General features: G+C 37.8%; 1 protein-coding gene across 4 annotated transcripts in view; it reads right to left on the bottom strand.

Annotated features, from left to right (window-relative positions):
• The window catches only part of LOC121324441 (serine/threonine-protein kinase tousled-like 2), a 36,003-nt gene that overhangs the window by 16,061 nt on the left and 7,520 nt on the right, over positions 1-12,422 (bottom strand). For all 4 annotated transcript variants that reach the window (XM_041266328.1, XM_041266327.1, XM_041266330.1 and 1 more), the window contains exons 3-8: positions 8,743-8,814; positions 4,223-4,292; positions 3,159-3,202; positions 2,522-2,617; positions 1,779-1,874; positions 920-1,012 (exon numbers count right to left, since the gene is read on the bottom strand). In XM_041266328.1, the coding sequence (XP_041122262.1) occupies positions 920-1,012; positions 1,779-1,874; positions 2,522-2,617; positions 3,159-3,202; positions 4,223-4,292; positions 8,743-8,814 (471 nt within the window). The remainder of the gene's footprint in view (positions 1-919; positions 1,013-1,778; positions 1,875-2,521; positions 2,618-3,158; positions 3,203-4,222; positions 4,293-8,742; positions 8,815-12,422) is intronic.

Below are 12,422 nucleotides of genomic sequence, written 5' to 3'. Positions count from 1 at the left end.
CATTTAAAATTCTTGAGCATTCTCGAGCAACAGATTTCAAAAATCCCACCTCTGCTATCAAAGACCGCAAACTTTTAAATCTCTGAGGCAAACTTTAATATCAGTCACAGTGCTCTTTACAATTCCAAAATATTGTGATTGGCAGTTTCTATCCAGATGAGATTTAAGTAAGCTCTGTATCTGCTTCTTTAATGGTTTTGGCGCTGGACAGCCTGATGAATGTCTACTCACTTGTTCTGCTTATCAACAGAAGAGAGAGCAGCAATAATTTTCTTCTCTGTTTGCTGGAGATGAGCCTGGATAGACTTCATTTCAGCACAAACAGTTTTAATGTCAGCTACGATTTCACTTTTCAAACATTCCTTGATGCATCCCACAATGAAATCTCTCAGGGAATTAAGCTGTGTCTCTGTTAGCCAGGGCAGTGTCTGGCCCGTGAATCCTCGTGGGTGAGCTCTGATACCTTCGATGCTGCGTCATCACAGATTATCTGGCTCTTTTACTCTTGATTTTTGTAGCTGGGGAAGGGGTGTTCGGGTCCATAGCTGACAAATCCCTTTTCTCTGGTTTCTCCATTCTGTGATTCTAACAGCAAAACGTGCCCTTCACTGAAATAATATGCATATTTTATAATAAATTGGGCGATAAGTGTAGGAGCTCTCGAATTAAGTTGCTGTCTTGGGAGGCAGCCACTGGAAGTTCCTTGATGACAGGATTTTGAAATAAAATACGTATCGCTACTATAGGAATGTCTGAAATGTTGGAATTGGCACAGGACTTAGTTAAAAACACACACACACACACACACACACACACACACACACACACACACACAAACACATCAGTGTACATTGCTTGCCTCTTGGTTCTTAACCTACAGTGTGTATTAAATGCTTAACAGAGGAAGCATCATTCTTACCCGTAATAAATCATCTATCCTGCCCTCTTTTTTCTCCAGGTCAGAGTTCTTGTTGTTTTCCAGAGCAGTGAGCTTCTCTATTGTGAGGTCTGACTGCAAGTACACCAATACATGACGTTAACAAACAAGAAACTGTACTTCTGCTAGGTCTTCATGTCCCCCATCTAATTTCTGCCTTGTTCCCAATACCTTAATTTACCTTTCTTTAACAAGTCACATAAACAGGACTTGTTCATTATCTGGGTGTACAGTGATGTATATTTAAGAATAGCTGGCTTCATAGCATGTTTATTTTCATACTAACCCTTAAAATAGTTGCTTTAACCACAATAGTTAACTTAGAAAAATACAAAGACACAGCTGTTTGATTGAAGATTAAGTATGTAAAATAACTTTACAAGTTTTACAGCACAGATAAAGCTAATAACTATAAAAATGATACATGTGTACCAATCTTTGCGCTAAACAGATCTGGCTTCTTAAAGAATTACCAGAGACCAAGAATGGTAACTGAAATATGTACACTTCACAAAAGCATGTCATGTATATGTCATGTACGTTTGTGTGTGTGCGTGTGTGTGTGAGTTTATGAAAGGAAGTGCTGAAGCAGTTCTCAGCACATGACTTCCATTACCCAAGACTGGATCAGGCTGGATTGTCAATCTATTCTTTTTTTGCAGTTAGAACGATTAATTCAAGAGCAATCACACTACTTCAAAATACTCTCTGAAAGGAAGTAAATGAGTGCCATATTGTGTGCACTAACAAAAAAAAACTATAATGAACAATTAAAAAACGGTCCTGTTTCATAGTTCTGTCGCTTGGACGGGGAAAAAAACATCAAACAAAAGTACTTTACCTGTGTGGATTTGTGCAGGACAGAGATGGGTTTCTGGGAGCTGCAGGAATGATCAGTGTTTGCCGAGCCTGTAGACGAAGGGCTGCCTTGCTGTACCTGAAGATTAACAAGTTGTATGTGTATCTACATGAGAGTAGGGTAAGCTTAAAACAAATTGGGAATGTTTGTAACTAATCAGAAAAGCCATCATTTAGGTTTATATATATATATACACACACACACACACACACACACATACATACATACAACGTCAACATGTATTTGATTATTAGACTAAGTGTACAGCACTTAATTGCATAGGGTCATTCCAAGACAAATCACCGAAAAAATTTAACATCCTCCCCCCTCCACAAATTCTATTAAACAAAAACAAATAAGATACCCCTTTGAACTTGGAGTGAATCATCTAAAAAAAAAAAAAAAGTTACAGGATGGTAATATTGTGTGCTGCTTGTGGAAAATCTGAAAACTGACATGTCCAGGAAATAGCTATAATCATTTATTTATTTATTTTTTAATTCACTTATTTTTAAACATACACCAGTCAAAAGATTTGGGTTTTAATTCCAACATTTCAGAAAGACACAAGAGAAAAAACACCACTGGTGTACTTCATCTTAATATTCAGAGGAATGGATTGGGTGGAAGGGGTTGAATGTGTTCACATGGAATATAACTATAGCTGTAGTCATCAGCAGATGAGCAAGCGGTTGCAGGAAGGAGGCTGAATACTCAATACTCACGGAAGGGGGGTTGGATAAGGAATGTTGTGGTGAAGACCGAGCCACAGGAGGGGCACTCCTGCCAGGGCTCGTTCCTGGGCCACTGCCACCTGCAAACTGGCACAGAGAAATCCCAGGGTTACCAACCAGGTGAGTCAAACACTTCAGCACATCCAAAAAAACAAACGGCAATAGGTTTATTTAAAATTAGAAGATGCATTCCTTTATCCAGGGGAACACTCCAGAGTAAATGCATTCCCAGTTCACATTATTTAAATTTCATGAGTCAGCAGCACTTAAAAATATAACACTGTGATACGGACAACAGGGGACACAGCAAAGATAAAGTCAGGTGTTTCTTGTAACACTGCAGGGTTTTCACAGTATGCATTATTTAGATTGCAGAACCAGTATCAAACAGACTACTGAATCCTTGATCCCACGCTGGAAACACCAGAACAACAGACACTGTTACGATTGAGAAGATTATAAGTAAAGCTGGCATTTCTCATGTTTATTATTTATGAATATTTAGATATTAATGTATTAAAACAAAATTAAAAAGTCTCTCCATCCCTATTGTAATGTATTTTTATTTGGGTTCCCCTGTGAAACAAAAAAGGAAAAACAAAAGTTTAAATATATATATTTTTCTCACCTCAAAGTAATCACTGATTTTATGCCCTCTTGTTGTGCCTTTCCCTAGGAAAGGAAAAACAAATATTTATTCTGGAATGCTGGCAGGAATATATAAACAGTGTGGCAACAGCAACGTCACAGTGCTCTGCTGGTATAATCAATTGCGTTTCAGTGCCGTTACCACAGGCACCGTCAGTTTGCCAGGAATGGTAAAACATTGCTATCTGTGTGCAGGAATTGGGGAATGAAAAGTCACAAGAGACACAATCTTAAGAACAAGTACCTTAAAACATAACATACACATTTGATCCCAACATCTGAATCTAACTATAACACACAAGAATCAATGTGGTCAACTTGTCACAGTGTATTACTGCAGGTAACTTGAAATGTATTTTCAAATATGAACTGCAGTTGATATCATCAATGTGCTTGGCTCCTAGTCCTGAACTAACTTAACACCCCAGTATCCTTAGTAGCTTGTAACCAAGCTACTCCTTCTTCCTCACAACAGGGCCGCTTGAAGACAGAGTTTTATCGTACTGTAAACATGCAAAGCACTGGTTACATAATTAAAACACAATCCTTCCTGGTACTGTATGTATTTTTGGACATAAATACAATGTTAAGGGTTATAAATCACTCGCTGCATGGAATGTATTACCAAGACATGTTGTTGCTGTTGAATCATTGAGATCCTTTAAGAACCAACCAGACAGTTCTGGGATCATCCATCACTGTGCTGAATTTAGAAAAAAAAAAAAAATGTACTAAAAAAGAAACTTAAAGCCCTGGGATCAACTAGGAATCAGGGAAGCATTCATGTATTGCCTTGTTTTGATTGTGTGCCAAATCTTATAACACTGAAGCCAAAGACTTGATTGACAAAGGCTTTTATCAAAACATGCAGTCTAATTCTATTATGTAGCTTCTACTTAGAACTACTGCACATTCATTTTGTGCTAAAAGGCAACAACATACTTGTTAAGACTTAACCATGAGTGTTTTATATCACCTATGACACCGCCATGTAAACCAAATGTTCTCTATATAAGATATGTTCACAGAAAAAAGAGCCTTTACCTTGGCTGGTGTCATACGGCTCTACTTTCCTCTTCCTGTTCCTCTGTTCATTCGGTTTTTTCTCAGGAGTCTATTGTATAGAAAAATTGACAAATTCAACTGTTTTCCTTATGAACAATTTGTGATGTTTCAGGGCTTAGTTAATGACCAGGGTCTGAAACAAATTACCTTCATCTCAGGCACTCGATTCTGACATATCTTGCAATGCTGACCAGCCAGATCTGCTGCTTGTACCGTGATAATAATGTGGACGAGCAGTTTGACTTCATAAATATTTCAACGTGTCATTGAATCACTAACCAATTTACCTTTAAATGTGATTGTTATGGCGGTTGAATTATGGAACTGCAGCAACAACCTTAAAATAAGTCCCCATTTTGTGCACGTCACTTTCTTCTAACCCAGTTCTCAGATTCCACTGCAACACTCTTAATTAGACCCCAAAAGCAAATGATCCCAAGTAGCATAATCTTAGGGGTATGTCATGTCTGATCAAATGGTTTTTAAACTGGGGTTAAAAACAATGTGACAGTGAAAATGTTATACTGGTCTCCATCTGTAATGGATCTTTACAGAGAGAAGCATACCTTTACATACCTCTTCGGTATGCTGTCTGTGGTGGCTTGCAGCAAAACTGGAGGTTGTGGATGCAGTATAACTAGTGCTGGGACAAATATTCAAGCGGAATATTCAAACAAATATTATTTTACATGTATTGAGATACACAAATCAGATGTTCGTACATACTACAAATGACAAAAATACCTTGCTGTTATAGTCGTGTATGACTGGTTAGTTACCGAAATCTCAGTCAACAGCTGAAGACAGATAAGAGGATAATTTCATACCACTTAATTCGCACCGATGAAACATAACCTGGTTAACTGTACTGATGGCATATCAAATGCTTAAATAACAGATTTGGTTGCATTCTTGTTGAACTTTAAGGATAAAACAAAATACACTGACAAGGAATTGCACTACTTAGTTGAGCACAAGGTGGTTTCAATAAATACTTTCAAATTTAAATACAGGCATAATATATGATAGTTTGGGCTATTCAGACTATTTAAAACAGTAGGCAGGTGTTTACTTTTTTAATTATTTTTATATAATTAGTAGCTGAATAAACTGCTACCGAATAGGACCATTTTGCTACCTGCTTTCCAGGCAGGTAGCAAATCTGCAATACTTGCCTTAAAAAGTTAACTTCTAGCCCTGACATTATATATTTTCTGTTGAGGCTTTTGGTTATGTGGAATGTAATAAACGAGAAGCTAAACCGAGTTTTTTTTCACCTTCATTTTACAATGCCATTTCCACGTTCGTTTAATTTAGAGTGTTTAAAGTTTACATTTTAGTTTTCATTTGCTTAACTAACGTTAATAAAACCAAAGCAAAACAGTCAAAAAGCTTAAATTGCTATGTACTATGAAAATTAGCTGGCGGGTGTGTTCCAGCTATCACAATGGCAGAAGAAAAAATAATGGGCGTTGGTTAGGGGTAACTTAACATTAATAAACTACTATAAAAAAAGTTGATTTTCTAGGCATGTTTTGGGGGGACTATTTGCCGGTATATCTATTAAACTACTGTACCAGTCCCACAAACAATAATATACCAATGGGATTGCTATAGCCACGAAACAAAGACAAATTAAAAAATATTGCGAAAGAAAAACAAGCTGATAGGAGGAAAGTGTTTATGGCCCGATGCAGAAAATATTTTGTTTCAATGACTGTAACTTGTTCTTCATGTCACTGCTGAATTCAATATAACATTCCATATGGCACAGACAGCAAAACAATTAGTGGAAGATAAAGGCATACTTGCCACCCCAAACCCTCGACCAGGAAAACCGTTCAGCCAGAACACAGTAAAAATAGTGAAAGATTAGTATGACCTCTGGTCAGCAGTCATGCCCGGAAAGAAAGATTGCATGTCACTGAAGATTAACTGGAAGGTGAAGGTACGGAAAAAGGCTGACTCTGAGCAACTTGTCAGAGGTCTACACCATGTTCAAACAGGAGCATTCAAATGTCAAGGTAGGGTGGGGTCCAGCAAGTTTGCTGAACTTGGGCCCAGATCACCAAACTCATGATGGAATGGTCAAGAATGAAGGCGATTCCTAATTTCAAAGGTCTAACTGGGAACTATGAAGGAGATCTTGCCTATAAACATCTAGCCCTGATAACTTGCAATCTAATGCAGGCCGCTTGCTTTTTGAACGAATGCTCCATTTGTAAAAGTACTGACTTTCAATCCAACTGTGCCTACTGAGAAATAAATGAGAATGAAACAACAATGGAGACTAAAGTGACCTGTCCCTTCTGCTCCAAGACAGTGCTCTTGAAGGATGCAATGAATTAAACTGTTGTTGGTCTCTCAATGGACAAGGTAAATTACAAAGCATGGGTGCCTGTAGACAGGACAACTATTGAGGCAATCAGCAAATCAAGCCAGGATTTGGTTGATGCTCTCATTGACAGCTTTGTTGCTCATGATCTAAACAACAGGCAAAGTTCTCAAAAGAGAAGAAAGACAATTTGGAAGAAGGACAAGTAATGATAGGAGCTTTCTCTGAAAACTATACATTGCTTGTGCAAGACGCAGCTCAGAGATTTCACTAGACAAAGTACAGTGTCATATTGCATCCTTTTATTTGTTACAACCGTTGCCCAACACACTCAAGGAATCAAAAGTTTGAGCTTTGTTGCCATTTCAAATTCGCTGACCCATGACACCGCTGCAGTCCATTTATTTCTGAAGAAGCTCCCTGCATATCTGAAAACAAAGACTGAACTGAAATACCGGTTTTACTTTTCGGATGGTGCTGCTTTGCAGTACAAGAACCGAAAACATTTAATCAACCTTGCATCTTACACGCAAGACTTTGGAATGCCACCAGTATGGCACTTCTTTGCAACTACGCCATGGGAACGGGCCAAATGCTCCAATCCTCACCCCAAAAGCCCTTTTTGAATGGGCTAGGGATGCCCTTCCCCGGTATTCAATTTGAATACATCAGAACAGACGAAGCTGACACTGAGGAGAAAATCTTGCAAGCTCAACTCAATACACCAGTGACAATAACAGGAACACCTGTTCCAATCCTTCTGTCCAGATGCTGGATCCCTCTCAAAATTGACGGTGAGGGTTTACTCTGCCCAAAATGTGGAGAAAACTGAAAGTTAGCAGCCTTTGAAAGCTTATCCTGATGGAAGATATTGTGAATACAATGTTGCCAGCGAATACAATGGTAAATGTTGAAGTATGTCTGTCAGAAATTGATGAGGTCAGTCAAGTTTTTGCATCCTGCTAGACCAGCACAAACTTTTTCATTCCCAAAGCTTTCAGACATCTTGGTTTGTCTAAGACCAAATCTTCCTGTTGGTGACCCCCACCACAGCAACAGTTGTCAGAGAAAAAACTGCAGGAGGCAACAGCAGTGCTCAAAAAGGTCATCAACTGAGTCAATATAGACAGTAATAATGTTGCAAGTTTTGCCATTTATGTGAACTTATCTCACATCAGCCTTTCCACTATGTGTATGAATCATAACCATTCACATCCTGTGCTGTGCCAATGTTATCGCATTATTAAAAGCACAAGTTGAGCAAGCTGTTTTTTCTTTTCCAGTCATTCCTAAATGTATCACTCATTTAACTACAATGTAACAATGTACTGAAGGAATACCTCCTGATTCCATCATGATCCCAGGTTGATTTTTGGTAGAAACTTAGAGGATGGTATGAACTTCAGTATCCAACCTTCATTTTGGTCATCCGTGTTGGGGCTGACAGTGCAAGTGAGGTCAAAGCTCAACAACTCAAGGTCAAAATTCTGTTTAACTTTAAATATAAACATTGCATATTTGGATAGAGCACAAAGACAGCTTTCCAACAATAGTTTACTTTTTACTGTAGCATTAAAAAAAAAAGTTATTGGCACTTATGTCATTGGTCTGATCTAGGAGCCATTTTGTGTCAAATATTTGGTGATCTCTTACAAAATCCATGAACCCTCGGTGACATGGACTGACCCAGTTTTGAAAGAAACATGTTAAGAAAGCAATTTCATTTTATCTGGTACTACTTCAGGTTAAAAAAAACAAACAAACAAAAAAAAACTCTTCGTTTCTATACCATATTCTCAAGATGTCTGCTATGCTTTCACTTCCTGGGTCATTTCATCTCAGTTTCTTCTCGGTCATGATACTGGCTGAAAGCATGTCAGTAAAATACAAGAAAGAGCTGTCTAATGACAGGAAGAGGTGGAGACAATTTCACACTGACCAAGCAAGTGCAAGACTAACAAAGCATGTCTTGCAAACTGCGATTTCTTTAAGCAAGTGTAGTCTCAGATATCGTATTTAAATATATCATGTTTAGCATAATTAGGTTTATTTCAAAATTGGATATTTGAGACCTATATAACAATGGAAGAGTACAACTGGTAAGATTTATGAAATTATTTGGTTAGCTACAAACATTTGAACTCCTACATGGGGACATACTAACCTCCAACTCTTTGTCACTGAGAGACCCCACGCTGCATAAACTCTGGTTGGAAGACTCGTTATTTACTGGACCCTGAAAGAAACAACAGAGGGATCACATGAGAAAGAGCAGCTAAAAACAGTAGTAAAGCTAGCATTAGATCTGTATTGTTTAAAACTATTAGTCATAACAAATCACACTCCCCTGTAAACCCACTGCTTGACTTTGTGCCAGATGGTGTAAAGCAGTGTTTCCGACGAGTTAAATAAACAACTGGTGAATGTGCTGCAATGGGATGTCAATGAAACACCAGACAAAAGTCTGGACAACACCCTAACTGTTGATTTTCAAACACAACTACAGTCTGATAAATGAACTCATAACAGCTCTGAGAAAATCATAAACCAAACATTTCCTTTTTTTGAGCAAGTTTATCAGTTACACTCATTGTCTGCCATAGCTGTAAACACCAAATTGTAGCTATGAGTAACTTGGAAAAAGTACATCACCACTGTTTGCTCATGTAATATTTACCCTCAATAAGTTAAAATTATAAGAAACTAACTAGGCAAATATTAAAAGTAGTGCCATCGTCAATGTACTAATGATTCTCAATAACCTGTTCCACAGAACGTCCAAACCAAATTTGAATAAGTGTTTGGTAAGAGTGTGGTAGACAGAGAGAGAAGATGCCTCAATTTAGGCCCCAGAGTTTTCATACTGTAATTTGTACTAAAGAACAGCGTTCCCGCCAAGCTTTTTAGACACCAAGAAACTTGCCATTTTCACTGACAAAGCGCCTGAGCTCCCCCTCTCCTGCTTCAGCACAGCTGGACTCAGAGTCACTGGAAGGCAAGGCAGACGGACCCACTTCATGCTGCTGCGGAGACCTCAGCCATCGGTCAGGGTATTGTGCATAACATTCACTAAGTGTTTTTCTCTTGCGCTCCATTTTCAAATCAAACTAGTAACTGTCACTGTACATCTAAAGCAAAAGCTTACGTACACCTTAACCCGCTCATTTCAAAAGTAGTCACTTTGAATGACAGGCGCTGTAGCTGGCAAATGAGAGTATTCTAGTACTGCTTTAGTTAATGAGATCTGTCAGAACTGACAGCCAGCCATTCAGAGTGGAACAGAGACAGGGCAGACAGCAAGTATAAAAACTACACAACAGAGATGATTTGTAAATGATTATTTTTGGTAAGAAATGTTTATCGTATATATATTTATTTTTGGGGAATTCGACGTTTAACAAGCTTTACCGATTAATATTGAAAAGTAGCAAGCCTACTTGTGATACACTCAAAGACTTGTGCAAGACCTGGGTATATGTTTATACATGAGACAAACGGTCCCCATCAAGCTTCCTCCCTGTGAATCTATTGTATTATTTAAAATGCATGCACTGTTCTGTGCAGTTGTATACTGCTAATGTCATGTCACTTTGATATCTGCACAACTGGTACATTTTCACTGTCTATTTATTTCACCTTTTTAAAGCCCAGTTCGGGATCTCCCTATAGTAGTTGAAGCTCCTTTGAAGGTTGTTGCTTTACCCAGGTATTAAAGTGACCCTAATGATTTACTGTCCTTTTGTAATCCATGTAATAATAAACATCTGTAAACTAAACCATGCTCATGTGTATGATTCCTATCTTCCTAGGTATATTATGCATTTTTTAACAGAAGATTTGTGATTTGTATAGGAATTCGAGCTACAATTACAAGCGAGACTTGCCATGTACTGGCAGCAGGTTACCGCCTCGCTCACCTAGTATGCGGTTATATAAAATAAACCGCAGGTTTGTTAAAAAGTGTAATACAATTGGACATTACATGTTCTGAATTAAAAACGTCCTCCTTCCTTAAACATGTGAATGGTAGGCTACCAAATACAAATGTTTTAGTGCTTAAATTCTGTAAATTTAAACATACCCAAGTTCTAAAGCTTCATCCTCACTCAAGTTCTCCAGCAAGATCGTTGAACTAAGCTGTTCATTTATCACAGAGCATGAGTCGTAACAGTTCAGAATACTGACTAACAAACAGTGATTTCATTTTATTTATGATAGAAATACTAAATTAACTGTACAGTGCTTTGAGGTGCACTTCAGTTCAGTGGCTGATTGATTATTTAGAATAGTGACTACAATTGTAGCTTTTGCAGTGCCGATAGTATAAATACTATACATTGAGAAAAATAAAGATCTGCAGATTGCAGTATATTTCAGAAAATTGCATTGGGTTTCGTAAATCTTGAACAAAAATATATAAGCACAGTTTTCAAATCTCAGTTTGCAATTTTTCTGTTTATTTTAAATGCAATGCAAGCGCAAATCTAATATACCTAGTGCCCTCTTGGTAGCCTACAGGCATTACAGTAACTTGCAAGTACCATTTACATGTACAAGTACCATCTTTGAAACATTTGTATTGCCTCTCATTAGCATTAAACCACATTTTCACAGGCCTCTTATTTGGTTTTCCAGACTTTCATGGCAGCTTTGCATGCTAATGTGCTTCGTGGCTGTGCAGCTGTAACTTTATAATACGTGCAAAGCATCTGCAAGTGCAGCTGACAGAAAAGTGAATGGAAATGAAAAGAATGGGAATCCTTATGCGCTGATCGTGCCTGTCCATCTACCGGCCTGTCATACTCTATATGGTGAGCATAACATTTGCAGCCAGTCAGCCAACATGGTATACTTTCATTACCTTACACTGTCACAATGTGCATATAAAGCATGCACCACCTTTAGGAACCAAGTTAGTATCTAACTTTGTAATTGAACAGAGTCATGTGAGCATGTGCTCCTCCACGGAATGTTGAAAAGTAATGACTGACCTTATATTCCGTGACATTGACCTTAAGGTCAGAGGTTGAATATGTCCCACTGTTCTTACATCAGTTTAGCCTAAGGCAGCCTTCAGAATGTATATGTAAAAATTGCAGCAGTTCAACCCAGGTGTGATTACATTTACATAAAGATGCCTGATAAACAACTGATAAACAACTTTATAAATAGAATCTAACTACGAGCTGTATTTTTCCCCAGCAAGAACGGTAATGGGGTAACATTTCATATATCACCATTTTCTATATAGGAGCTGGCCCTTAGGGGTACTAGATTCCGTTTAATTTAATAAAAGTTTAAAACTTTAAAAAATACCGTTTAAACGTTAAAATAAAAATACACTGTGCAAGGGGGGTAGTATGCGCCCCCCTCGAGGTGCGGTCTCGACAGCACAAGAAAACCAAAAGTCAACCATCTTGGGGGAAGTGCAAGCTGCAAGGGCTCTGAGCATTTTAAAATAAATAGGTTTCTATAAATTACAGCATACATGTCTATAAATAGGTCTTTTACATCAGCTTTAACTCTACTTAAATGCAATTGATACCTGTTAATCCATTTGTGTATCTCAATCACAACTGACAAACGAGTTAATAGTAAAATTAGTTTAATTAGTTTTGTTTTTTTTCTCTAAAACCACTAAATGGGCTTTTAAATCGGAAGCCTTACGTTTTCATTTAAATGATGAAGTGACTCATGTTTATTAATTTAAATACAGTTACGAGTCATAATGATTGTAATAATGTGTCCAGCAAAACGTTGTATTTTTTCATTATAGCTTTAATAAAGAATAGGCGCTTATTAACATGTGGCGATTTCATTTGTACGTTCTGCTTGTAGTGAAAA

The sequence above is a fragment of the Polyodon spathula genome, chromosome 12 (assembly GCF_017654505.1).
Source record: "Polyodon spathula isolate WHYD16114869_AA chromosome 12, ASM1765450v1, whole genome shotgun sequence".
NCBI classification, from domain to species: Eukaryota; Metazoa; Chordata; class Actinopteri; order Acipenseriformes; family Polyodontidae; genus Polyodon; species Polyodon spathula.
The sequence above is the reverse complement of the archived record's forward strand: the minus strand, read 5'-3'. Positions and strand labels throughout refer to the sequence as shown.